The 27,595-nt window shown below is 51.6% G+C and overlaps 2 protein-coding genes, 2 long non-coding RNA genes and 4 other non-coding genes across 11 annotated transcripts in view; 6 read left to right on the plus strand and 2 right to left on the minus strand.

Moving 5' to 3' along the window:
• Nucleotides 1–12,386, minus strand: part of si:ch211-51c14.1 (protein kinase C and casein kinase substrate in neurons protein 2) — a 38,769-nt gene extending 26,383 nt beyond the window's left edge. The window contains exons 1-4 of one of the 4 annotated variants that reach the window (XM_056610102.1): nt 12,265–12,386; nt 9,773–9,840; nt 5,937–6,093; nt 4,086–4,321 (exon numbers count right to left, since the gene is read on the minus strand). In XM_056610102.1, coding sequence (XP_056466077.1) covers nt 4,086–4,321; nt 5,937–6,093; nt 9,773–9,832 — 453 coding nt within the window. In that variant the 5' untranslated portion in view covers nt 9,833–9,840; nt 12,265–12,386. Of the gene's footprint in view, nt 1–4,085; nt 4,322–5,936; nt 6,094–9,772; nt 9,841–9,978; nt 10,131–12,264 lie in introns of those variants that run through there. The other 3 variants (XM_056610096.1, XM_056610118.1, XM_056610110.1) reach the window with 3 other exon arrangements.
• The window catches only part of LOC130406059 (uncharacterized), a 24,692-nt gene extending 8,287 nt beyond the window's left edge, over nt 1–16,405 (plus strand). The window contains exon 3 of the long non-coding RNA XR_008904408.1: nt 16,083–16,405. This is a non-coding gene — a long non-coding RNA (uncharacterized LOC130406059). The remainder of the gene's footprint in view (nt 1–16,082) is intronic.
• LOC130406038 (uncharacterized) lies at nt 13,468–15,439 on the plus strand. Its single transcript, XR_008904399.1, has 2 exons — nt 13,468–14,192; nt 14,406–15,439. It is a non-coding gene; the product is annotated as an uncharacterized LOC130406038 (long non-coding RNA).
• On the plus strand, nt 13,757–13,844 carry LOC130376375 (small nucleolar RNA SNORD88). Its single transcript, XR_008894013.1, has one exon. It is a non-coding gene; the product is annotated as a small nucleolar RNA SNORD88 (small nucleolar RNA).
• On the plus strand, nt 13,996–14,083 carry LOC130376430 (small nucleolar RNA SNORD88). Its single transcript, XR_008894053.1, has one exon. It is a non-coding gene; the product is annotated as a small nucleolar RNA SNORD88 (small nucleolar RNA).
• Nucleotides 14,250–14,339, plus strand: LOC130376408 (small nucleolar RNA SNORD88). Its single transcript, XR_008894043.1, has one exon. It is a non-coding gene; the product is annotated as a small nucleolar RNA SNORD88 (small nucleolar RNA).
• On the plus strand, nt 14,756–14,892 carry LOC130376760 (small nucleolar RNA SNORA16B/SNORA16A family). The gene has a single exon (XR_008894081.1). It is a non-coding gene; the product is annotated as a small nucleolar RNA SNORA16B/SNORA16A family (small nucleolar RNA).
• A 2,600-nt stretch (nt 16,406–19,005) lies between the features above and the next one.
• shank1 (SH3 and multiple ankyrin repeat domains 1) overlaps nt 19,006–27,595 on the minus strand; it is an 11,411-nt gene continuing 2,821 nt past the window's right edge. Inside the window, exons 2-6 of the mRNA XM_056608314.1 lie at nt 25,686–27,589; nt 23,944–25,637; nt 22,261–22,266; nt 20,110–21,009; nt 19,006–19,093 (exon numbers count right to left, since the gene is read on the minus strand). Of these exons, the coding sequence (XP_056464289.1) occupies nt 19,006–19,093; nt 20,110–21,009; nt 22,261–22,266; nt 23,944–25,637; nt 25,686–27,589 (4,592 nt within the window). The remainder of the gene's footprint in view (nt 19,094–20,109; nt 21,010–22,260; nt 22,267–23,943; nt 25,638–25,685; nt 27,590–27,595) is intronic.

The raw sequence follows: 27,595 nt of genomic DNA on the forward strand, positions 1-27,595 counted from the left end.
TTCGTCGGCAGCAGTCAGGGTGAGGCGTCTTGCTCAGGGACACCTCGACACTCAAACCAAAACCTCCCGAGCCACATGCCGCCCGAGATCCCGAGAGAAAGCTTTTGCTTCCTCTCTTGAGCCGTGGAACTAGAAGGCACTGTAAGCGTCTCAGTCTGAACGCCGCAGAACTCCCACGTTCAACCGTGGTATTAATAACAACCTTCGTCGGGTCCAACGCGAACCCCCTCAAGGCGAACGGAATATTAGCAAAGGCGTACGGTCATGGATAATGCATCGTCATTCTGGGGAGACGCGAGGCCAACTTCTTAACAAATAAATGTTTGACGCATTCAGGGGCTTCGACTGGCGTCTGGCAACACTGAGCGGTCTGGCAGTAGAGAGCCGCGGCGGTCTGGCCCCGACGCGATCGTTATCTGGCATGAAGGAGTTTGGTTTCGCTTGGACAACTTGTCCTCTTTCCAGGGGTCGCCCCGGCATGCTAATGAGGGTAAACCCTCCTTCCTGATCCGAGGTCCGCCCGGGCGTTGAGGACAGATGTCTGAGGCCACGCCGGGTGAGTTCCCCTCAGCGGGAGAGGCCGATGCACTGGCCGTGTTGTAGCGGGACTGCTGAGTCCAGACTGGTGTGGCCTGGGGTAGCTGAGCCGGTTCGCTCAGGTAGACACTGCAGGGATACTGTGTGCCCAACAGTACCTGAACCCAAGTGCCCCCACGTTACACACCAGCAACGCATACACACACAGTAAGTTCCAATAGGACCAACTATTAAGGGGGTGATATTATACCACCAGGTGTGAGTGTCATTAGCCGTTACAAGCAGTTTGAAAATCTGCCCTTCCCCTGTGCCTTGGTGACAAGTGGGTGTGTCCACTTGTCTACCTAAATGTTGCTTATCTATCCACCATACATCTATGTGGACATGCCCACCTGTGACGTCACTAAAACACAGGAAAAGGCAGATTTACAAACAGAAAGTAATGGGATATACCAGCGCCATAATCTAAATATAGAAGATTGATGTTGTGAGTCCATGACTAGCATATGAATATGAACCAATTAGTCATCTGGAAACATAAAGAAATATATCTATAGCCCAATCTGCGGCTGGTATTGTAACTCAAATATTCTACATATTGGCATTTGCAAAAATCCATGTGGGTAAAAAAAGGCCTTTCTGCTTCGTAGCCACGGACTCAGTGGTAATGTATTTGTGGCCATGCACAGTGGGGGGTCCCCCTGGCTCTGTGTTTAGCTCACAGCAGCACACCTTTCACTGGGAGGGCACCAGCACAGAGGGGTCCTGGTTCACGGTGACAGCCGCTTCCTTAACCAAGCCCCCGGTCAACCAGAGCATCAGATACCGTTCGATCGGGCGTCCTCTCAATCCGTCTTGTCTGACAGGGCGGACGCGGCCCGCCTGCTGACCAGACCTCACGCACCGCCGAGGGAATATCGCATTCCCCTTCACCCTAAATGTTTGCTTCAAAGTAGGGTGCGAATAGGGTGATGCAATGAAAAACACCAACCCGAGAAAGATCTCCTCTTGGGTCGATAATGTAAAACTCCTGCTTACCGGAGGGGGGGGGGGGGTCATTTTTTAATTATAAAATGAGTAAATCTATGCCGATAAAATAAATAAAATTTTCTTTGGATAAAAACCCTGATGTACATAAATTAAGCAATATAGATGTTACGTATAAATATATGTCAATATACATACTGTGTATACATTTGTCAACATTGTTCCAAGGACTACTTTGATTAGTTCAATATTTATGACAGTATTGCACATTTATTTATATCAGGGGACATATGTTTCATGGTTTCCCAATACATCTGGCATGAGGAAATAAAAGTCCCCTGAAATAAATTAATATTGAATCACGATATAAAAGTCCCCTGAAATGAATAAATGTGGTAATATGAAGCAGAAAATCCCCTGAAATAAATTAATGCAGCCCTTTGAAAAACATCCTTTAAAAGCAAAATATAATTATTTATATTTAAACTTTATTAACTAATTTATGTATTTATTTGAAACGTATGTATTTATCGCGTCGTTAAACTATTTTCGGGATTTATTTCATAGCCATATTTCCTCATTTAACTATTTGAAATCCTCCTAATTGACCCTAAATGGGTTCCCGTGCCGGGGCCGTATGTGCTTGACGTTACAAACTCCTCACTCGTCCCTGACCACGTACTCACTGCCTCCAGGACTTCTGCGATTAAGCCATTACTCAGAGAACAAGCCTGTCTCAGGAGGCACTCAGTCAGCAACTATACACCAGTTTCCACTTCTTGAAAGGGTCGTGGTCTAATCAAATCATTAGTCATTCAACCACTAATACAGTATTGGAACTCGTTGCGTGCAGCATGAGTCATTTCCACTGAAACTGCTCTGACGAGGGTGTAGTATATTAGCTCGCTATCGATAGCGACAAGCTACCGCTAGATCTCACTGCTTCTCCGTGTTCGTCAAAGTGAGGTGTGAAATTCTTCCTGACTGGCCCGGACATTACGTTACCGTGGGAGACCCTGAAACCCTAACCTCGGATAAATCCTATCTTTAGGATTTAATGCAATTTCTGAATATTTAGGGTCGTGAAGTCAAAGCACATTGGGCCACAGAAAACACCCGCACACACATTTACACACTCGCACACACACACAAACACACACACATGCGCACACGCCTGCACGCACACACCACCAGTGCCGATGTGCAAGGCGTGAAAGAGCCGAATGCACCAGCTCACTGGACTTCACTTCAAGTCAATATAACTTTATTGTCCCACGGGGAAATTTGTTTTGGACTCCCGCTGCTCATGCTGCAGTTAAAACACAACAAACACAGCCCCCCCCCACACACACTCACCGACAACAACATAACAAAATAGTGCAACAACCAAAACAACAACGCAACAGTATAATAGGCAAGAAAACTTCAAACATGAGAGATCCAGGGCACACAACTGGATTATCTTTCAGCACATTGGGGGGTTTTAATCGATGCAAAATGCTAAATAGACTGCATTTATACAACTCTTTCCTAAACAGTGGCAACTCAAAGCACTTTACAATACTGCCCCACATTCACCCGTTCATGCACACATTCACACACCGACGGCGGAGTCAACCACAAAGCTCGTCAGGAGCAGTTAGGGTGGGGTGTCTTGATCAGGGACACCTCGCACGCAACTAGTCAGACTTGTATTTCCTGATTGCCGAATAAATCTGGCACGAGGACGTAAAAGTCCCCTGAAATAAATGAACATTGAATTATGGAATAAAAGTCCCCTGAAATAAAAGATTTGGAAAATCTGCCGAAATAAATAAATGCATCTTTTTGACAAACATCTAACCCAAATAAAATATAATTTATTTTATAAAATAATCAATTAATTTTCTTTATTAACTCATGGTTGGAGTCGGCATGGAAACGATCCCTACCTTCTTAAGCCGCTTGGCCTAGGGCCTTACCTTCTTAAGCCACTTGGCCCAGGGCCCTACCTTCTTAAGCCGCTTGGCCTAGGGCCTTACCTTCTTAAGCCACTTGGCCTAGGGCCCTACCTTCTTAAGCCACTTGGCCTGGGGCCTTACCTTCTTAAGCCGCTTGGCCTAGGGCCTTACCTTCTTAAGCCACTTGGCCTAGGGCCCTACCTTCTTAAGCCACTTGGCCTGGGGCCTTACCTTCTTAAGCCACTTGGCCGAGGGCCTTACCTTCTTAAGCTGCTTGGCCCAGGGCCTTACCTTCTTAAGCCGCTTGGCCTAGGGCCTTACCTTCTTAAGCCACTTGGCCTGGGGCCTTACCTTCTTAAGCTGCTTGGCCCAGGGCCTTACCTTCTTAAGCCGCTTGGCCTAGGGCCTTACCTTCTTAAGCCACTTGGCCTAGGGCCTTACCTTCTTAAGCCACTTGGCCTAGGTCCTTACCTTTTTAAGCCGCTTGGCCTAGGGCCTTACCTTCTTAAGCCACTTGGCCTAGGGCCTAACCTTCTTAAGCTGCTTGGCCCAGGGCCCTACCTTCTTAAGCCACTTGGCCCAGGGCCTTACCTTCTTAAGCCGCTTTGCCTGGGGCCTTACCTTCTTAAGCCGCTTGGCCCAGGGCTTCTGAGCGCGTGCGAAGCCGGTGCCGAAGTCCTGGGACTCCTTGAAGCCTCCGAAGAACTTCTTGTGGAAGCTCTCCTTCTGCCAGCTGCGCACGCGGTCGCCGTCCTCCGCCACCAGCGAGCGGCACATGGAGGAGTGGTAGGAGGCCAGGCGGTCCGCAGAGGAGAGGAAGCACTTCCACGCCTTCAGCAGGGAGCCGTAGAGCGGGCCTGAACACACACACACACACACACACACACACACACACACACACACACACACAATAAACAACACGGGCGCACACACACACAATGCACTCACAGAATAAGCACAAACGCACACACACACAGAATAAACACACACACACAATGCATACACACAATAAGCACAGGCGCACACACACACACAGAATAAACACAAACACACACACAATAAACAACATGGGCGGACACACACAATGCACACACACACACACACACACACACACACACACACAATTAAGACGGGCGCACACACACACACACACACACAATAAACACGGGCGCACACACATAAGGCACACGTGTGAACACACACACAGAGACATGCACGCACACACACAGACACACAAGGCACACGTGGGAACACGCACACAGAGATATGCACGCACACACACAGACACACAAGGCACACGTGGGAACACGCACACAGAGGAATGAACGCACACACATGCGCAAGTGCACCGGTCTGACCAGAGCCAAGGACTCAAGCCATGGACCGGATTCTCCAAACATGGAAGGGATCTGCAGGACTACCGGTTTGTTTATCGCTTAACCGTTGACAAATTAAGCTGTGAACATAAAGTAGGAGGCCAACGGTTTATGTTTTACTATCTAAGTGGCCTGAGGGGAACAGATATGTAAATACCCGTAATTCACCCCCCAAGGAGTCCTGTCAGCAGTCTAGGGCCTAGCTAACATGAATGGATGAACTCAGATTTATGTTCGCAGCAGCATCGGTCAGATACTCGGTTGGCGATATAGTTACAGAGGCACGACATTAGTTAAGGAATATGGTTAGAGATTTTTATTTTGAGGCATAATGTTTAAAACAGTGTTGGGTCATGGATTTTACTGATGATACTTTTTCTACTGCCGATATTCACTCCGTTAAAAAGATGTGATGTTTAAATGTTCCTCAGGATGAAACGGCCCCTGAGTCAATCCATCCAGGGAACCTTTCTCTATAAATCGTTTTGACTCTACCTCCCCCCCCCCCCCCCCCCCCCTTCATTTTCCTCTGACTCATCTTCAACATCAAACACTGGGGTTGTGCGACGAATAAACATCAGGGCGCCGCATCATTCGCTTGCCAATTCCTCCAATGCCTCCCTCCCTACCTCACTCACTCCCTAAACAGAGGACTTAAAAAAAAGACTGGTCACTTAATAAGAATCCGGGAATTCACATTAACATTGAGGGCCTTTATCAGACGCTTTCAACCAGAGCGACTGACAATAAGTACATTTGTCAGAAGAAAGAAACAACAATATATCGCTGTCGGTACAATCAGAATGTTCATAGACCCAAGTGCCAAGCACTAACAATCACTTGGTTAACCCGTTCCCCGTGCACAACAGAGATAGCTCGGATAAGATGCTACACAATGCCAAGTGAAAGTACCATTTTGAAGTGCACGTGAGGAATGAGTGAATGAGTGAGGGAATGAGTGAAAAAGTGAGAGATTTGGAACTCGGCCCTCCTCTCTCCTCCTCTCGATTCGGGAACACAACAGCGCAGGAATGCCAGCGCTCACGGTCGCATTCGGCCCCTTTTTGGGAGATGTTGGCGGGGCCGCAGTACTCACTGGTCTCCACCAGGGGCTTCCACTTGTTGCTCCACTCGGCGAGTTGCTGGGCGTACTGGCGCTCCACACGGGCCCTCTCCTGGAAGCACGCCACGATGTCATTACACGCCTGGAAGGAGTCCTCCGTCCGCTTGACCGTACGCTGGTAGTTCCCAGGCTGGAAGGACACACACACAGAAAGAGAGTCACACACACACACACACACACACACACACACACACACACACACACACACACACACACACACACACACACACACACACATACAGAAATAGACCCACACACACATTTACATTTAGGGCAGTTAGCAGACACACACAAACAGACACAGACAGGGACATACATACAGACAGAAAGAGGCACACACACACACACACACACACACGGAAAGAAACACACATGTACAGACAGAGACACACACACAGGCACATACATACAGACACAAACAGGCAGACACACTCAGACACGCACACACACACAGGAAACACACAGGACACACAAAAATAACAAGTGTGAGAAGTGCTGTCCAGTGTGAATAAGCCTGGGGTCGCTTGGGTCGTTGGGTCGTGTTTCCCCAAATGTTTTTAAATCACCTAACGCTCCTTCTCTCTCCGTTTAGTGGCTCTAAGAAGGACGTATGAATCTGTGACCGACCTCGTTTTCAACTCCAAGCCCCGTGAAGTGGAGCTGCCAACTCATCCGAACGAATCTGCATATTGAATCCTGAATGGCTACATTTAATCAGGGCCCCAACACAATTTGCGTCAGCGATTTAGACTCAAGTCGAGCGAACGCGCTTCGCCTCCTCAGCGGCAAACAAATGTGGACGTTCAAAATCACTGCTTTAGTAAAGGGGCCCTTTCATCGTGGATAAAGAGGTTTTGTTTTGTATGAACCGCTCTTTAAAGAAGGAGAAATCCCCTGTGGCTGGCTGGTCGTGTCACGCAGGGCGTTGGGTTCCTCTGTGGCTCAGTTCCTCACAGACCAGGCCGGGCCCGGCGTGGTCAGGGCCCGTACCCACTGGGGCGGCCCAGTGGAGGGGCTCGGGGGCCTTGGGAACACCAGAGACGGGCACGGCCCAGCTGCTGAGTGCAATGACACATGCTTTGTTTGTGGATGTGGAGTTTGGAAGATCTCGCTCCATTTTTCCTGGCAGGCGCCACATAATACAACAAAACCCAAACTCACTCACTCTGTGTCTCTCTCTCTCTCTCTCTCTGAAGGACACGTTTACAAGCTGCAGAAAGCGTTTGAGCAGAGCGCGGCAATGGCTAGATGTAGCTCTCTTAAAAGCAGCTCTATCCCATAACTAATTTTATGCGTCAACGTTTACAAAAGTATTCTCGTCGTTTGTTACAACTAACCGCTAATTAAGTGTGTCAAAAGGTGTTTTCCTTAAACACTGTCGGTAAAACTGATTTATAGGTTATAAAACATATGGACTGCAAAGTGCACTTTCATACGCAGCTCTCACATATACCTAAACGCACGTAAAATCTTAATCTTTCCCCCTCTCTCCTTCCTGCGCTCCGTCTTTCTGTTGTAGTTCGTCCTGGCACTTCTCAATCGTCCCCCGATTAAACAAAACCAGCTGAGGAATTCACAGAGGGGCCAACTTCACGGCTGCAGATCCTCCTCGAGCCAATCACAGGGCCCAACACACATCTGCTCCGGCACAATCTGCCTAGGCAGCCTAGCGCAGCATCAAAGAGACCCGGCAGTAGGTCTTGTTAAAAGTAAAAAGAAAGAATGAAAGACCTTTTCATAATTGGCAAGTTTCCTCATGGATGTGACCCTGGTCTTTTTCGTTAAACTTGTGACCACAACATGTACATTTAGGGCATTTAGAAGACACTTTTATCCAAAACGACTTACTTTCTCTCTGACGGCAGTGTCAACCATGCAAGGCGACAGCCAGCTCGTCAGGAGCAGTCAGGAAGAGGCGAGAGGCTCAGGGACACCTTTGCTCAGCTAGGAGGTGCCGGGGATCAAACTAGCAACCTTCCGGCTACAAAAGTGCTCTAAAAGTCTCCATATCTCCCTCCTAATCTCAGGACCACAGAATCACAGCCGTTACACAACTGCACAGCGCTCTGCTTTTACGACGGTGGCCTCACCAGGCCCTGAAAGAGGAGCACACCTCTGCATCATAATCAAGTCTCAGCCTGGGATATTGATATCCAGTAGACCCAGCACTCTGCCAAACGACAGGACCGGGAGCGATAAAACCGAGAGCAGGCAGACCAAGGCGCGCTGAAGTGGTAGTTTAGTACAAAAACATAGGAGGGAGATAAATGTTTGCATTGAGGTGAACTCATGTGGCCGTGATAAACACAGACGTTGTCACCACCGTTTGGAGGGACTATGAACCAGAATGGACTGTTCTTACGCGGTTATAGAGACAGAGCTGCCATCGTCCTTGTCTCGTGTGGAACTCGAGCCCATTGAGATTTTGATCTCAGATTTTGATCTCAAGTCCATTCAAACCCCATTGGAAATGGTTAAGAGTTACAGCCGTTATGGGGAGAAATGTCAGAGTTGCAAAGTACACAAACCTGAGGTATTCGAGTGCTTGCCTTCTGCTCAGATGCTAACAGTCTGTACTTTTATTGTGCTGCAGCCCATAAAAAGGCATATGTACGAAATGGAAACGGAAGGAGATGGAAAATAACAAAGATTTTCGCGGCTATGTTTGTAGCCACAAACTTCAGGGGATTTATTTGTACGTTTTCGGGAGGGTTAGGGTTTGAAGTATTTATCGTAAGCAAGCAGAGCATTACCTTCCATTTTCCGAATATGTGTAGTAGACCCAAATATTCACAGATTATTTTACTTGGCAATGGTGTTCGATGGGAGTCTATCCTGAGGTAAACATCTCAATGGTTCGAGTCCCATATGGAGCCACCATCAACATGGTTTTTACTTCAGCAATTGATTTATTTTGTCATCCAGACTAATGCTCATTATTTTGATTGATCAAAAACTTGTATTTATGGAGAGGTATATTGAAAACACGTTTGAAATATAGACTGCTCGCCTAGCCACGGCTAAACACTGTTATCTTCTCTGGCATTGACCACTAAGGAAAGAAGAAAGGTGTGTCCTTAAAACAACAACAATGGTAGTAAATTCATCAAGAGGAAATATGACTTAACCAAAGCCAATTGTTGAGTTGAATCTGAGTTTAATCTTTAGTATCTACATTTCTTTGAGAACGATGCATGCAGAAGCGGGACATGCTTATTATTAAATTAAGCCGAGCTGTTATCCACTTTGTATAAGATTAACATGAGCCACATTTGACATGCTAACTTATTTTTATTCATTTAAAAACATCACTTCAGCACATGTCAATGTTAACCACTTTAGCATGTGGATGTACATTACTTCAGCACATGTGGATAGACTTAAACCAGAATCGTCCTGATAGAAAGTTCCAGCTTCTGTAATGATTTCTCCTGATCTCCCCAGAAGCCTTACTTAACTTAACCTAACTGTTATCCCGGCGGCCTGCTACTTTGTGAAACTTGACTCATGCTAAGGTCAGAGAGTGTGGCTTCATGCTTTGCATGTTTCCCATAAGAGCTGAACATCACAAGATAGGAGCGTGTGGCCTTGTACTCAGAGAGATGATGAGGCTGAACACTAAAGATGTTTTGTCTGTTTTGGCCCGGACAATGTCAGCTCGTCTTAGTGAGACGACTAAGGCCTGGGCCCTCGATTGTACATCTGATCATCTGTGGGACAGAGACATGTGTATGTAAACACATACACCCTCCCTCGACAAACGCACGCACGCACGCAAACACACGCACACACACACTCACTCAACTTACCACCCAGAAACTTTTGCTGTGTGCGTCTTCCAGGCCATTCTCCGACGTAATCGCTGACATCTTCCTTCCTGGGTGATGAACGTAATCGTGGTCAGAAAACATTTCATTAAAGTCATCCTCCATCACAAACACATGAGACAATGGTAGCGACAGCGTTAAACAGAACGACTGTTTCACATTTTGATTGGAATTAAACGGGTGTCCACCTGCCACTGAATTAGCATTCACCACCAGGCGATCAGAGATGTATATCATCAAAGGATTGCATTTCACAACCATAGGAGCTTCTAATATGGTACGGCAATGCGGTACATGGAGCAGTCTTTGGGCTCGCTCCAAGCTGTGAATACATCAGCAGGGGCGAAGGAACTCTCCCACCAGCGTTCCTCGCTTGGGAACTTGAGCTATCTAAATATAAACAGGGGGGTAAAGGTTGTATCATCCCATCGCACTGCCCTCATCTCCCCTCACTAGTGGGGCTTATTCCCACTTCCCATATCTCTCTCGGTCTCTCTCGGTCTCTCTCTCTCTCGGTCTCTCTCTCTCTCGGTCTCTCTCTCTCTCTCTCTCTCTCTCTCTCTCTCTCTCTCTCTCTCTCTCTCTCTCTCTCTCTCTCTCTCTCTCTCTCTCTCTCTCTCTCTCTCTCTCTCTCTCTCTCTCTCTCTCTCTCTCAAACCAAAACACTTGAGGAAAGACCAAACAATGGAAGTATGTCTGTATGTCACAATGCACAGGTTGTGCTAAACTCACAACATACATGCAGTCACATGTTCCGGCTTTAGAGGATGGAGGCCCAGACTGCACACGCACACACGCACACGCACACGCACACACACACACACACACACACACACACACACACACACACACACACACCCCCTCTCTGTGGAGGCATGAAGTAAAAGATCACTAGATTTCATCACAAGACCCATGGTGGTCTGGGGAAGAAACACAGAGACACACATACACAGACACACACGAAAAATACACACAACCACACACATACACAACCCTTTTATACGGTTCCGTCAGGCGCAAAATTAGATTGGAGAACTCTGTTTATAGGAAATCACATGGTCGGCTAGGAGCGCTACACAGGTCCTCTCCTTGCTGCCTCTCCCTGCATCTGCGGGGGGGGGGGGGGGGGGGTTATACTAACGGCCACACTATAATATCATGCTCCTTCTGTTCCCTTCTCTATCTCCCTTTCTCAATCAAATCCCCCCCTTACCCTCTCTTCTTCTCTCTTCTCCCCCTGAAGATAGTGGTTGTCCTCTCTCTCTCTCTCTCTCTCTCTCTCTCTCTCGCCCTCTCTCTCTCTCGCCCTCTCTCTCTCTCTCTCTCTCTCTCTCTCTCTCTCTCTCTCTCTCTCTCTCTCTCTCTCTCTCTCTCTCTCTCTCTCTCTCTCTCTCTCTCTCTCTCTCTCTCTCTCTCTCTCTCAGCAGGGGTCAGAGAGCCCTAATGAATCACTTCCCTCCTAACCTCTTGACTGTGACTTCCTGTCCATCTAGTTACTGACTGCCCCCGGGGGGTTAGGGGGGGGGGTCTTTAACAAAGAGCACTGTGGGAAAGACCACTCTTATGTTATCCCCAAACATATATGGAAACCATTTGCTATCTCTACAATGACCAGTGCTGCTTCCTTACAGGTCCTGTGCTCCACTGAACCTGGAAAGGGCTAACAAAACTAATATATACATTTCACTGAGTCATTATCAACTCAACCACTCTGTGAAGGGGCGATTATCGGTCGATGTCTGATTAATAACATCACTAATAGGATCTTCAATGACATGGAGTGTTCCTCTTTCGGAACCATGTATTCTCTACCATGGGAATATATAGCTGTCCAGATCCAAAATCCAAATCGATTAACCGATATATAAAGGTCTTCATAAAGAGTGGCTGTTAGCATAATAAAATAAAGGGCAGCTTCAGCGAGATTCAATTGAATCATGAAAGGCGATCTGAAACTTTGACAACTCATCCACCCTTTGCCTGAGATGGCCTGTCGCACAGCCACACACACACACACATAAGTGCACACAGCCGTGCAAACACACATGCACATACACACAGCTACACACGCAGACACACACAGCCGTGCAAACACACATGCACATACACACAGCTACACACGCACAGACACACACAGAAACAGGCACATACATGCACACGCACAGACCGACCTGCAAACACACATGCACACACACAGCCACACACAAACACAATCACACACAGACAGACACGCACATTCATGAACACAGCCACACACACACAAACCCTCACACATGCACACACACACACACAACCATACAACCTCCCTCACCCCCCCTTCTCCCATATCTGCTTCCACTGTCTTGCATAGCTCAACGTGCGCCAACAACACAGACGAGATACAAAGCCATCAGCCAAAGAGCCAAAAAGTGATCCTCGAGCTTCAGTACTCGGACGGGGGACTTAAGGACAACCAGCAGACGGTCTTCTCTTACCTTCCACTCCTCTGGGTTCGGTTCTTCGGAGCGCCCTTAGTCCACAGTTTTCCGCCCTCCTTCCTGCTCAGTTTTCCTATTCCCAGAGCCTCTCCCCGAGCCACCTCTCCCCTCCTATCCTCACTCCTCTCAGTCGGGCTTTCTAGTTTTCCACTAGCCCCAACGCTCCCCTGCTCGTCCCCTTTCTCTGGCCCTCTGTGTGTGTGAGATGAGCTGGTTTTTCTCCCTCCCTCCCTCCCTCCCTCCCTCCCTCCCTCGGTCTCTCCCTCTCTCCCTCCCTCCCCCTCTCTCTCGCTGCCCCCTCCTCCTGTTGAAAACAGCTGTAGGAAACAGTCCTTCCCCCCCCCTGTTTGAGCTTTACAACTGCTCCCAAACCATTGTTCCCTCTCTCATTCTCCCTCTCCGTCTCTCATTCACTCACTCAAGCTTTGTTTGATCGCTTTTGATTACATTTGCCCGGATATTGACACACTTCTGTTGGACCACAATGAGTACTTAGAGGAGATAAGAAGAGACAAACCACACACACACACACACACACACACACACACACACACACACACACACACACACACACACACACACACACACACACACACACACACACCACCGCATCCAGACTAGATTGGCAGGCCCACATGCCATAGCTGGCAGAACCGTCCAGATTTATGTGAGTCTGTGGGTGTCTGTGTGTCTGTGAGTGTAATTTGAAGTAGAGGACTCCTCAACAGTAGCCGTGCATACAGCACATCTGCTGCCAGTGACATACAACCAAAGTTATGTTGTAATTGCCAGGCTCTTGCCAAGACATGTCATCTAATAACCAGACAGGTGCTGCACTGTCCACACCCAGGCCTCTGTGAACTGCCCAGAACAACAGTTTGCTTTTGTTTGTTCTTCTCACATCGCATTGCAGGGCACAGCCCGTAACCGAGTCTCAAATGTGCATTTGTGAGACCTATATATAGGCCCTCGGCAGATTGTACTAACTGTCGTTGTTTGTATTGTTTTTTTTACTATTAATGTATCATGCACGCAAGGTATTTTCCCCCTATGTTTTTAGTTATATTCAAATAAAGTTTACCATTTCTACCACGCATGTTATTTTTAGAGAGGCACATATACGGGTCCTATCTTGGGTCCTTCGTGAGAGACGTATATAAAGCGCCATCCCGCCCGGCATCGTTGTCTCGTCATCCAGGAATGTGTCTAGTTGGTAAGCATCAAGCTCCCTCTCAACCATCTACCGCGAGAGTTCCTTTAATTATCGTTTTGTTTGATAATCATGTTAAGAATATTGTCAATGACATGCTTATCAATTATTTATTGAGCTGTATTATGGATTCTGGACCAGTTAACTGCACATGTGACCGGCTAACGTTAGCATCATTCTAGCTAGGTAGCTACATCTGATAGCCACGTGTTGGACTATTTCCAAGCCATCTTCTCCTGTAGACCAACTCTACTTTACAACGTCCATCAATGCATGGGCCCTCTCCTGTGATGTCTTTGCACTGGGCTCTGAAACCATGTGGATAACGTGCCTCTCTGGACTTGACAATCCGGAGACTGAGGAGACTAGCTACAGGTGTTAGCCTAGCCTAGTGGCGCCTCATGGCATCTCACTAACACGCCGACCTTCTCCTTGTCTTGCAGGAAGTGGATCAGGCCACCAAGGATCTCTGAGGTTAGTATGAATGTTTGGTTTTACGGGAGTAAGCTTATATTATTATTTTCTTATGATGTCTTTGCACTGGGCTCTGAAACTCTGTGGATAGCGTGCCTCTCTGGACTTGACAATCCAGAGACTGAGGATAACATGGATGCAGTGACTTGGCCTTACGTACCTCATGGATGATTATTAACGTGCTTTTTCTTCGTCTTGCAGGACGTGTGACCTAGTGCCATGAGCTGACTGTAAACATCAGGTCAGTACTCGTGATGCTCCAGATTCCTTCATTTGCAGGCATGTTAGAAGGCCCTGCAGTTTCTTGTGATGTCTTTGCACTGGGCTCTGATTTAATCTGAGGATAACGTGCCGCCCTGCCCCTGACAAGGCAGGGCCTGATGGAAATTACATGCAGATTGTCCGCTTTTGCACGGTCATACTTCTTGTTCTGATCCATGTCTTGTGCTTGCAGATGCTGTATCTTCCTCAATGGCGCCATCTAGTGAGTGATCGCTGAAAGTACATCCAAATAATATCGCGTATTTTGTTTATCCAAATAATGCCAATATTTCTTTAAATAAAACTATCTTTGTAACTAATGTGTCTTTTATTACGGGAGGGGCAATGTATTTCTATCAACACTTGAGTAATATTTAGAAACTTACAATTATTTAATTACATCTCTCCTCCATTGACCATAAAGGGTTACGCACAGAGCATTGTTGTCTTGACTAATGTCAGACAATACGCAGGCCTAGACAATAAAATCTCTGCTCAAACACAATTAAAATATCAATCTGCTGAAATGAAAAAGCAATCAATGCAGGCACCTACCCAAGCTGTCCATGCTTCTTCTGTAGCGCCGGACAGCCATCAGGTTGCCATACATAATAACTTTCACTGACGGTCGCTGTTTGGTTCCTTAATACCTTTCAGCAACATATAGGGGAAGAACAAAGTTCTGAGGTCTGTTTTACGTTGAAGTTTGATTAGCTTTTAGTTATGCTGAATCTCAAAGTAACCAAGATTCTGTCATGTCAGATTATGAATTATCAATTGAAGTTTGAACTAATTAAAAATCATTTGCCATAATTTTATTTGGGCTATGAACGGTTGGCTTCCGTGAGGGCATTATCGAATGTTTACGAGCTATTATTTGGTCGAAATCAATGAAGATTACATCATAAAAAAATAATTCAGTGTAATATGAACTGAATATTCAGCTACACTACAGAAACACTCAGTTTTGCTGAAATGTTTCTGAACGTCTGGGAATATCTGGATGATTCCGATTTAGCAAGACAGTTCAATTGTGTAGGGAACATGGTTTGCAAGGATCCTGTGTGTAAAGTTCGGCTGAAAGAAACCCAGGCTGAAAATGTAGGAATGATAACGCTATACATTGTTATACCACTAGACACTATTTTCAAATTTGCTTCTTGACACATTTCAGCAGGATTGAATAGATGGTGATGACTTGTTTCTTCATCTTTATTATAATTCTAACAATTTAATCTCTTAAAACATTTGAAATTTGTTTATATGAATGTGCGCATATGTATATCACATACATATATTCCGTTATACCTTTATCAGTTCATATCTTTAAAAGACCTCTTAAAATAAATTAAGTGCTTTCTATACAGTGAGACCGATCTGGAATATTTCTAGCAACAAAGGGGCTGCCTATTAGTTCTCCTCACAAGGTACCCAAGATTGAGGGGTAGCGATACAAAAACAGGATTTTTTTTCATTTCTTTTCCCCATCAAATCAAGTGTAAGGACTTCAATATAGAAAGTCATTTATTTTCTCACTTGGGGAAACCGGCCCTTTAACCTGGCCTCAATCCAGCCAACAGGTAGTTGGATATAACAAGCCCCAGGTGCAACACATTTTACAATATTAACCCTTTAAGCATGTAATACGTGTTGCCTAGGGTTACAATGATCATTGGGACAAGCAATAAGGGCGAAAAATGTCAGTTCTCGCTATAAGCAATTAAGTTATTAATAGCCGAGATATTAATAAACTTAAAGGCTCATCTCTGCAACAACAGATTTGGACCAGAGGATGTTTGAATACTGTGGGGTTGTTATCGACACTGTCTGTTCAACGAAGGGAAAGGGAATAGATTGAAAACAAAACTAGGTCAAACTGTATAGAAGGCGGAGCAGTTAAATAACAAACACATCGAAACCATTTTCATGTCAAACATTTGGAAGACAGAGATTCTGTAGAACTTTTGAGACATTTTTCACATCTTAAAACCATAATTAGGATGACCATTACTTTCATCGTCCTTATTGCTAGACAAATCGCATTTCAATATGTATCTCTCCTAGACTACCGGCCTTTTACAGCCACAGAAAAATAGATATACCTGTTATATATAATCTCTGATCGTTGATCAATGGCTTGTGAGCACGCGCACAGTACGCAAACGGATGTAGAAACGATGCGGTGGTCTGCCTCTGCAGGGGGGGGGGGGGGTGAGGATGGGGGCGGCCGCGACCCTCCCCCATTCCTCCCTCCCTCCCCCATCGACGCCCTGATATAAAACACATGAGGAGGCCTCCACAGGCAAGCATGAGAGGTGAAGCGTTGTTTAAGGTAGGTCATGAGAGAGCCCTTATATTTGATCTCACACACTGAGAGGAATGCCGGACGGGGAGACTAGGAGACGGCAGAATGCAAATGGTGGAGGAACTAAAGACACGGATTGCGGGGGGGGGGGGGGGGTACAAAGATATTCTGCATAATAAAACTCAATGCGATGGGAGTCTAATCGTTTTCATTTCCAATCCTCTAATGAAAAAGTCGAGTCACAGAGATCAACACACGGCCGTGGTGTGAATATTGAATAGCGTCACAACTGCTACATGTTACACCCTCTGCATATCTCGGAAACGAAAAGTCGTGTGAAATTCACCTCCCCGGTCGCCTCCGTCCTCTCTCAAGACAGAGCTCTGACCGGATCCCCTTCCTCCTCACACCCTCTCCATCACTACCCGGTCGTCCTACATGGGTTAAAGCATTGTTGGCACCAAGCATAGATATGTGGATCACAACGTGTGCTGCTGCGTCAGGTGAACCGTACCGCTCGCCTTGAGCTTCACACGCAGAGGCGTACGTCGGAAGGACACAGCCGCACAAGACCACACGCCTTCCTCGAAAAATGGAAACCATAACGTCTCACAGTCGCCCCGTTCTGCGTCCGTGTGTTCCCACACGTCGAGGCAACAGTCTGGGAGACGCTCGGTGCTCTAGACACGCCCTCCCCGAAGCAATAGTAACAGTAAGGACGATGACAGTAATGTTAAATAGTAACAATTAATCTCTTTATATCAATATCGGTATTCCAGACCCATTTAAAGTTTAAAAAGTGTTGTAAGAACATAGTATTAAAACTGAAAAGTGTTTGTTCCTCTCTCTCTCTCTCTCTGCGCCCGTCCTTTGGGGGGGGGGGGGGGGGAGCTCGTGTCCGTAGAGAGAGAGACGGTTTGTTCTGGAAGGAGCACGGAGGGCGGGGTCTGAGGAGGGAATGGGCGGGAAAGAGCAGAAAATGGCAGTTTTTCTCTTTCGCTCCCCCTCGCCTCGTCAGTGTTCCTGCGTCTCTCTGCAGGAGAACGTCTGAATGGTGGCACAGCAAGTGTGGCTTTCGCTGAAGAGAGAGTCTGTCTTTGTTCTTTTCAAACGAACGCTCTTCTCTCCAGGTCCACGTTTACTTCCTGTCCTCACCGATGGCCTCAGTAAACAGTTGAAATCACACCCGCCTCTTCTTTGATTCAAACATATAGTGTGTGTATATATATATATGGATGTGTATATTAGGTTTTCCATAATTTCTAACTCAAACATAGTTAAGTGTGTATGATACGTGTCTTTAAGTGTGTGAGCTGTGAGTCTTCTTGTAGGCATTTATGCACGTGTGTGGATATATGTGTCTATATATATGTGTGTATCTGTGTGTGTGTGTAGGCCTATTGTGTCTAAACTATTCAATGTTCATGGTCTGGGCACTTATATTTTTGCTACAAATCTGTAATACAGTGACCAGTCTGTATAGATGTCGTTATAAGACTTAAAGAGCTGTAGAGAAATACATGGAGTCCAGTCAACCAGGGCCACGCCCTGCCGGTCGTGAGGTAAAAACAGACAACCAATCACACCCAGGCATACAAGTCACACTCCTCCACCTGGGCCAATCACGAGGCTGCGTTTTCCCCGTTGACCGCGTCTCCTCTCGGTCCGGAAGTCTCACCGCTGTCGGGTCATGAATCGCTGAGTCCTCTGTCGTCTCTCGTCCGGTTAAAAAGGAGTCAGAGAACACGAGCCCCGATTTCATGTCCTTGGTTCAACTCTCAGACAGCGGGCGGGCCCAAGGGCTGAGGCAGAGACTCCCCCCCCCCCAAACACACACACACATACCGGGGGCATCGTTCACACTCAAAGAGCAGGGTTGGTGGTTGTGATCCGTTTCCTTAAAAGCTGAACGGAGATGGCCCAGGGGAGAAGGGGTAGGGGGGGGGGGGGGTGTGGGGGGGATCGGGCTGGGTGAGGGTGGGGGTTGTGGATGAGGGTGCTGGAAGTTCTTCCCTTTCGCTGTCACTGGTGGACTCGCCTCTGTTGCCGTGACGACACACCCGTCCGTTGCTAAGCGACGGAGGCTGCCTTCTGATGGTTCCTCGTCAGTATTTGGTTGGGTTTAGCTAGCTTGTACTATTCTGACTGCGGACGGGATGGGGAGGGGGGGTCTTCCCGGCTTGTGTGTGTGTGTGTGTGTGCGTACGTGCGTATGTGTGTTTGTGTGTGTGATTCTACGTGTTACCATGGGCCAGCACCACCACCTTTGGGCCAGCACCTACGGTCTTCATTTAGCCTGCTATCCTCCTTTGTTGTAATTATGATGCTATATGGTTTGCCGCCCACCCACCCATTGCCCAGCTCCCCCCCCCCCCCCTACCCCAGGTCCACCACCCTCGCCCCGTGCCTCCACCCTTCACCTCCGACCTCCACCCGTCGCTCCGTCCTCCCTGTGGTGGGTCTTGGGGGTGCGGGGGTCTGGGGGTCTCTAGCCCAGGCTCCCGTCGTCCCTCCGCCGCTCGGCCCGGCTGTCCCGAGGGGAGAGGATGGACATGGGGAACGGGCTGCCGGACATCCTGCGGAGGAAGGGGAGCACGCACGCACACACACACACACGCACACGCACACACACGCACACACACACACACACACACACACGCGCAAACAAAAACACACACATAAGCATACAGACACACGCACACAAATGATCACACACACAAAAAACACGCAAACACCCACATGTACACGCATACACACACACGCACACACACACACACACACACACAGATTGAGGTGTGGCGTGTACATGTGGGGTGACCCCACGACCATAATGTGATAAACAAATTGCCTTTAAAGTGTGGGTGAACCCTCTGTCCCGGCTCAAATCAGAACACGGAGATTAAAATACATTTGTTTTTGGCCGAGAGTTCCAGGGAGGTGTTGTCCCCATGGTTACGGCTCGATCCAAATTTGTATTACTTTCTTACTATACCTTATATACTCAATTCGTTGAACAGGAACGCTCCTATAAGCGATGTTCTGTATATAAGGGGCAACAATATAGTTGTACTATAATAGACCCTTATAGTTGTACTAGGAGTGTAAATAGAAACTTATGGTTCGATTTTTTTAAAAAAAAATTTTTATTATTATTATTATTATTAATTGTTCATACATAGTCGTGTCCCTAATCTTGTACTATACATTGATTGGTGCCGAGTGTGGTTTGTGAGAATTTATGTGGCAATTGTTTGTGTTTGTTTTATCATGGTGCTGCCTTCTTGGCCAGGTCATTCTCGTAAAAGAGATTTTAATCTCTTTTTTCTTTTTCTTTTTTACCTGGTTAAATAAAGGATTGATGATGACGATACGAGTGTCTCAGTATCACTTTTTCAAAACCGCTGTACTACTTCAGAAACAGTGACAAAATGGCGCAGACATCAACGTTCAAGACCCCTAACAGACCAAAACACGATCTGGGTTCACCGGCACTTTAAAAAAAAAAAAAAAGAAGAAATCACAAAATGTTAAATGTTAATAAGGAAAAACCAATTACTGTCGTAGGCTGCACATGTCGCTCCGCCCGTCGTACCTGTCTACCACCCGCCTGAGGGCGCGCTCGATGTTCATGCGGTGGCCCACACGCGTCACCCCCAGGTCCAGGTAGTCCTCCTTCGTCAGCGACGGCAGGTGCGTCCCGTCGATCTCGTTGTCAAGGAAACGCTCGCGATGCTCCGCCAGGTTGAGGTACACCAGCCAGTCCGCCACGTCGTACTTGGTCCAGTAGGCGAGGGGCTTGGCGGCGAAGGGCTTGGTGGGCGGGGGCGGGGGCAGGGGGGGGTAGCTCAGGCAGGGGGGCGGGGGGTGGGGGTGCATCGGCGGCGAGGACGTCCCGGACAGGAAGTGGGTGGGCGAGAGTGAGCGCGACACCACCAGGGCGGCGTTGGGCGGCGGGGGCGCGCCGGACGGGGCGAACAGCGGCGGCGACGGGGAGAAGTAGGGGTCGCCCAGGGGGTTGCCGGGCGACGGCGGCGTGACGGAGCCGCCGCGCAGGTCGTACAGGGCGCTGTAGAGGGGCGTGGTCGGGAGCAGGGGGAGGGAGGAGGGCCGCGGGGGCCCCGCCTTGGGCCGCTCCGACGGCGAGACGAGCGGGCTGGGCGCGCGGCGGCGCTGCATGATGTGGGAGTCGGCCTTGCGCGACTCCCTGCTGGGGATGAACTGGAACTCCAGGGCTTTGGTCCGGTACACGGGTCTGTGTTTGGGGGAGGTGGGGTAGGGCGCGTAGGCGGTGGGCGACAGCGGGGACTGGGAGCGGGGCGGCTGCGAGGGCGCCGGCGCCGCGGGCTGGGGCGAGGGGGAGCGCGCCCAGTTCTGGTACTGGGAGGAGGCCGTGGGGGAGGGGGACAGGGCGGGCTGGGACAGGGAGATGGGGGAGGGGGAGAGCGAGCGCGTGGAGGGCGGGCTCAGGGCCGAGGCCGAGTCTTCGGAGAACCTGGAGGTCGAAGGTCACGGGAGAGAGGGGGTTAACACGAGGCAGACGGGGGCGTGGCCAGAATCCGGCGAGGGGAAGGGGGGGAGGTTTATACTAGAGTTGTTACGATACCGGTACGGTCTGAAAAGCAGCATCGTGAGCGCGCAGGTCTACAGTAACCATCACCTGACTAGCTCATTTACTACTCAGGCAGAGAACAGCACAAACACTGCAGTGTTATGCTGCGTTCGTTAACGTTCGGAGGTGGAAGTCGGATTCGAAATCCGTCATCTCCGACCTACGTGCGATCGAGCTACCAAGTCGGAAAACATGGATGCATTGATGCTTAACTACAAGAAAACCTATAAATATAGATTATAAATGTAAATCATCCTGGTCGGAAAAAAAGAGTTGTCGACAGTGAGTGAACCGACTATACATTGCTGTCATCGTACGAGAACCCTTCAATTAAAACAAATGCTGTTAGTAGTTAAAATGCTAGATGCTGTATCGGTATACACTCGGTATCAGCTGATACTCGAGTTCAGGGATCGGAATTGGTATCAGTCAGGAAAAATGGTATCGGAACGTCTCCAAAATGATACGTGCTTTGAACAGATGGACCTCTTTGTTGCAGATATGTGGTCGGACTTACTGTTTGCAATGGCCTTAATCCAAAGACATTACCCAAGTATAACTCCCTGGGGACGGTTTTTAATCCAAGACGGGGAGGGATACACTGACTAGATAACGGAGAAACGGTTTCAGTGTGCGCGCTACCTAGCAACTGCTGCCACGCATGGTGGTTGATAGGTGTTGTCTCCACCTCGTCTATCAATAGAACACCAGGCCGCGCAACAGTCAGTCAACAAAAGCTGTTCTCAAGATGCTCGCGGAAACTCGAGTCTCATACAATACAGGCCCGAGTATGAAAAATGAAACGATGCCTTCTGGAGAAGATATATATACGTTGCAATGACTCTCTTTCATACGACGGTATATATAATAATGACACATGCGATGTGTGAGAATGAGCAGTGCAGTGTACAGTGACAATGTTCACAATGACGGTACGACGTGCTACGACATAAGACAGAGGGATGAAGATAAAGAGATCAGTATTCTGAGAGGGTGATAATCATTGACGTAACCATACAGTACAATATGGTACAATGAATAGGATAGAAGTCCATCCTCGAACAGGAAAATATTGTGCTTGTTAAATAACTGGTTGAAGTGGATGTGGTCTGTAATGTTTAGTGGTTATGTTACCTGTTTCTGCTCGATGACAGACACATGGAAAAGAAGCATAAAAAAGACAGATTTGCAAAGCATAGAGACTCTCAACCCCCGATGCAGACAGCACAGATCCCCACCTGCACAGAACAACCTCCTCAAGAGGTGCACAAAGAACAGATGGCCCAGCAGTGCGTGTTCTTACTCTTATGAAAGTGTAGCAGACCCAAATCGACAAGCGCTAATACTGTAGCCTCACCAAGCCAGTCTCGATCGCACGAGCTCACCTCCAGTTAACATGGCGATGTCTAGAACCAGCTCGACTAATCACTGAACCCCAGCGAGGTGTACATCTAAAACCAGCTCCATACAAGGAGCTGGACTCTGAGTAACATTCAGTCGACGTAGATCACTGAACCCCGTCGAGATGTTAGTGTAGAACCAGTTAGACGCCAGGGGCTAGGCTGGGCTATGAGCAACATTCAGTCGACTGATCAGTGAACTCCAGTGCGTGATGGATGCAGATCAGTGGTTCCCCCAGCTTTCTTTGTGTTTACCTCTGGTAGAGCCAAGTACTGCCGCACCCACCACCCAGACCAGCACTTAGTAAAGGTAATTGTGTTTGCTGCATGATGTTCAAACAGCCACATTACACCCTTCAAATTAAACGAATGAACGCCTTGCTAGGCAGAGTGGTGGACTGGGAATAAGCTCGTCGCGCATTGGAACATATTCACCCAACGGAAAACCTTCCGGAAAATCATCTGCCACAATGGATCACTTAAGTTATTAAAAGACAGTCCTTGTAGCTGTCAGTCGCCTCATCAACTCAGAGAGCAAAGTGTCTATTCGTGATTTGTTTTCCGTTCAACTGATGGACGTTCTTGAAGTGTGTGGCCCGTCCATGCATCGCCATGGTGCTTAGAGTCGCTGTGTTGCCGTATCAACACACAGAGGTGTGTGACACCGGACGAATCGCCAGGTGAACCGTGAGCCAGGGCAGCATCCGTTTAGGTTAACGTGCGACTTGGGTGCAAATGCGTGGGTGGCCGTTTAAACAGCCTCAGTAGTTTGTGCTTGTGCTTAAGTGCTTGTTTACAGCACTTGTGTGCCACACAGACATTTGTAATTGTTTGTTCCGCCTGTGCTTTGCTTTTATGCACACTGCGGATGATCTTTTGCCCTCGCTTCAATTAATTAAAGTCTCCCCAACGCCACCCCCCTCTCCCACCCCCCACCAGGAGGTGCCCTTTGTGGCAACTTGTTTTTCTTAAAACTAAAGACATATTTTAAGTAAAAACTCGAAAATATAATTTTATCTTAATTTAAGATTTTTTGGGTAAAAAAACTCAAAAATACAGATTTTACTTAACTTAATTAGTTAAAAGATGTTTTAAGTAATACTTTAAGTTTTACTTTTTACTTAATTTAAGCAAAAAAAAAAAACGCTCAACGTTTTAAAAAAATATATATAAAGCTTCAAAATATTTTTTTTTACTTAATTTAAGTAAAAAATTAAGAAAAAAATGTGAAACGTTTTGACTTAAATCAAGCACTCTGATACACGTCCCCTGGATGACGTGATCTGACCGGCTGCAGAGTAGGCGAGACCGACCACACCACTCTCCAGACCTAACGAGCTCGGCTGATAGGGTCTGGCTTGGCGAGGCTACACACTCCCACCCCGTACGACAGGCTCCGGCCCCCCTTCCTTCCTACCTGTGTCGGCTCAGGGGTCTTTGGTAGCTCTCCTTGCTCCTCTGCTGCAGCTTGCTGCTCAGCTCGTTCAGGATGCTGGGCTTCATACTGGAGGCCGACTGGTACATCTTCCTGCCGTCGTGGTACGGCCCGCCCTGGCCCATGCCCATGCCCTCCCCGGCCGTCGGCCCGTCCCCCCACAGGGGCTTCATCTCGGGGGTGCGGGGCCGGTCGAAGTACGGCGAGGTGGGCCGGCCCAGGTTCTGCATCTCCCTGAGGCCGTACGCGTCGTGGCCCCGGCCGTCCTCCTCCTCGGCGTCGGCCTCCTCCAGCTCCTCCTCCTCCTGCTGCTCCTCGCGGCGGCGGTGCGAGTGGAAGGAGGGCGGGGCCGTGCTGGTCTGCCGCCGCAGGTCGCCCATGCGGCCCCCCTCCCGGAAGCGGTTGGTCTTGGGGTAGGTGGCGGTGGCGGCGGTGGCGTTCTGCATCTCGAACGTCTGCCCGTCCAGGTAGCTCATGTAGGAGTCCAGTAGGTCTCCTGCTCCTCCTCCTCCTCCTCCTCCTCGCTCATTCTCGGCGGGGGTCCGTCCGGCCCGCTCGTGACCCCTGACCCCGCTCATGCCCAGGATGCTGTCCAGGTGGTGGTCCGAGCTGCTGCGGCTGTCCAGCTCCTCGATGCCCGAGTCAACCACCGCCTCCTGCGCCGCCTCCCCCCCACCCCCCACCTTGGAGACGGGGGAGGGGTGGCGCTCCCCGGGCCGCCGGGCCCCGCCCCCGCCCCCCCCCGGTGCATTGTGGGTCCGGTCCTGGTGGAGCTGCGAGGAGGAGGAGGAGGAGGAGGGGGCGGAGGCACAGCTAGCGGTCGTGGGGTGGGGGGAGGAGGGGGAGACGGCCCCCCGCAGGGCCGCCAGCGTGGCGGCGCTGGAGGAGGGGGTGAGGGGCCCCCGGTACGCCGGCGGGGGGGCGATGGTGTGGGGCGGGGGGGTGGGCGAGGAGCGGCCCGGCCCGGCGCTGTGGGTGCTGTTGTAGAGGTGGTGGGGGTGGGACACGGAGAAGGGGCGGTGGAAGGACCCCGGGGGGGGGGGCGGCGGGGAGACGGAGGGCTGGGGCGGGGCCCCCGAGGCGGGCTGCAGGGTGGAGGGGGAGGGCGGGGGCTGGTTGGGGGAGGTCTGGGAGGGGGAGTGGCCCGACTGCGTGAGGTTGGCCACCTCGCTGTCGTAGGACGTCAGGCTGGAGGTGGCCGAGTCGCCGGCCTGGGGGGAGGGCAGCGGCGTGTGGGCGTGGAAGCCCCCCGCCAGGGGCTCCCTCTGGGAGGGGGGCGGCGGCGGCGGGGGCGGGGGCGGCGGGGGGGCCGGCACCGACACGGCGTGCTGCTGCTGCTGCTGCTGCCGCGCCGCCGCCAGGCCGCCAGGCCCCCCCCGCTGGGCGTAGCGCGTCATGGCGCCCGGCCCCCGGTCGAAGCTGTTGGCGAACTCCAGCGGCGGGGGGAGGGGGTCGGCGAACACAAACTCGTCATCCGCGTCGACGGACGGCGCCGGCGGGGGCAGGACCATCAGGCCGGAGCCGCCGGCGCCCCCGGCGCCCCCCGACCCGGCGCCGCCCCCCCCCGGCTGCCCCAGGGTGCTGGCGGGCGGCGGGGAGGGCGGGGTGAGGGACAGCATGTAGGGCCCCGCCTCGCTCTCCATGCGCAGGAAGGACGGGCGCCGCGGCGTCTGGCTCTGCGCCGCCTGCTGGGCGCTGGCCGCCTCCGCCGCCGACACGCTCGCCGCCGAGCGCTCCGCCCTCCGCAGGTACCCCTCCCGCTCCTTGTCCCGCTCCCGCTCCCGGGACATGTCCCTCTCCCGCTCCCGGGAACGCTCGCGCTCCCTCTCCCGGGAGCGCTCCCTCTCCCGCTCCTTGTAGGAGGGCGCGTAGAGCTGCGGGGGCGGGGCCTGGTAGTGGGGGGCGTGGACCGTCTTGTCCTCGGAGAAGCGCACCCTGAGCCCCTCGCGGGCGCCGCCCCCCTCCCTCTCCCGCTCCCCCCCCCCTCCTCCTCCTCCTCCTGCGCCGCCGCCGCCGTCGTCCCCGGCGCCCCACGTCCCGCCGCCGCCGCCGGAGCCCCGCAGGATCCGGGGCGACGGGGGCCGGCCCACGGTGGGCGTGGTGGCGGCCAGCGAGGAGGAGGTGACCAGGTAGGAGGAGCCGGAGGACTGGGCGGCGGCGGTGGAGATGGGCGGGGGCTGCGAGGACACCGACGACGACGAGGGGAAACCCCCGCCGACGCCGGACATCTGGCGGGCGAAGTGGTGGTCGGCCGCGCCGCGCCGCAGCCGGCTGTCGTCCTTCAGGGCGCGCTCGCGGGCCGCCAGCGCCAGCCCCAGGGGGGACGAGGGGTCCAGCACCTTCCCCGTCAGCGGGTGGATGAAGGTGGTGGTGGAGGCGGGGTTCACCTGCTGCTGCCGGCCCCCGGCGCCGTAGAACTCGGCGGGCACCGACTTGGGCTGGTAGTCCAGGGCGGGCGAGGCGTACTCGGGCAGGCCGAAGGCCGGCGGCATGCTGCGCGTGCTGTGGACGAAGCTCTCCGCCGAGAACATGCCCTCGTCGATGGACTTGGACGGCCGCAGCCGCGTGGCCGCCGCCTCCCCCCCCTGGTGGCTGAGCAGCCCCTGGGCCGCCGCCTGGCCCCGCCCCCCGCCGCCGCCGCCACCGGCGTCCAGCCCCGCCTCGTCCTCCACCGACATGAAGAAGGAGGCGCTGCGGCGCCGCGCCTCGTGGAAGCGCTCGCGGTCGCGCCGCGCCGCGCCCACGATGGCGGCGCCGAACTGGCTGGTGAAGTCCTGGCCGTCCTGCGCCCGGATGGAGGGGAGGGACGGGGGCGGGGGCGCCGGCGTGGAGGGCGGCGCCGGGGGCTGGGACGCCGCGGGGCCCTCCCCCTCCCCCCCCGGGGGCGCTGGCTCCGCCTCCATGCTGCTGCCCTGGCTGCTGCGGCCGCTGCTGCTGGTGGACGGCGCCTTCACCACGATGGTGGGGATGGCGATGGAGCTCTTCTCCAGCGACGCCTTGCCCCCCAGGAGGGTGCCCTGCCCCGCCCGCAGGTCCTCCACCTTGGACTGCTTCACCAGGGGCACCTTGCCCCTCCGCGGCCCCCCCTTAGGCACCCCCGCCAGGCCCGGTGCCGCGCCGCGGTCACCCCGCTGGGCCTGGCTCTGGACCCCCTGCTGCTGCTGCTGCTGGGGGGGGGGCGCGGCGGCCAAGGGGGGGCCGGCCGTGCTGTAGCCCCGCCTCAGGCCCGCCGCCTTGGCTGCCGCCGCCCCCCCCAGCCCGGCGGGCAGGCCGGGCTCCCCGGGGTAGCTCACCTTCCGGGGGGCCGCCCGGCTCTGGGCGGGGTGGGGGGCCGGCTGGGGGTGGGTGTACTGGGGGGCCGCGTGGTCCTGCTGGCCCCCGGGGCCGGGCCCCCCCGGCCGGGTGAACTGGACGGACTGGGACTGGGAGCAGAGCTGGTAGTGGGCGGAGGTGGCGGTGGACTGGGAGACGGAGGGCTGCTGGGAGGACTTGCCCCTCCAGCCCAGGGGGGGGGCCGAGGCGAAGGGGGGGTCGGGGGGGGCGGTGGTGGGCGGGGGGGGGATGTCGTCGGGGCCGGGCACCGACAGGCTGCGGGCGAACTTCACGGTGGGCGGGTGGAGGAACGTCGCTCCTC

Source organism: Gadus chalcogrammus, chromosome 2 (genome assembly GCF_026213295.1).
Source record: "Gadus chalcogrammus isolate NIFS_2021 chromosome 2, NIFS_Gcha_1.0, whole genome shotgun sequence".
Classification (NCBI taxonomy): domain Eukaryota; kingdom Metazoa; phylum Chordata; class Actinopteri; order Gadiformes; family Gadidae; genus Gadus; species Gadus chalcogrammus.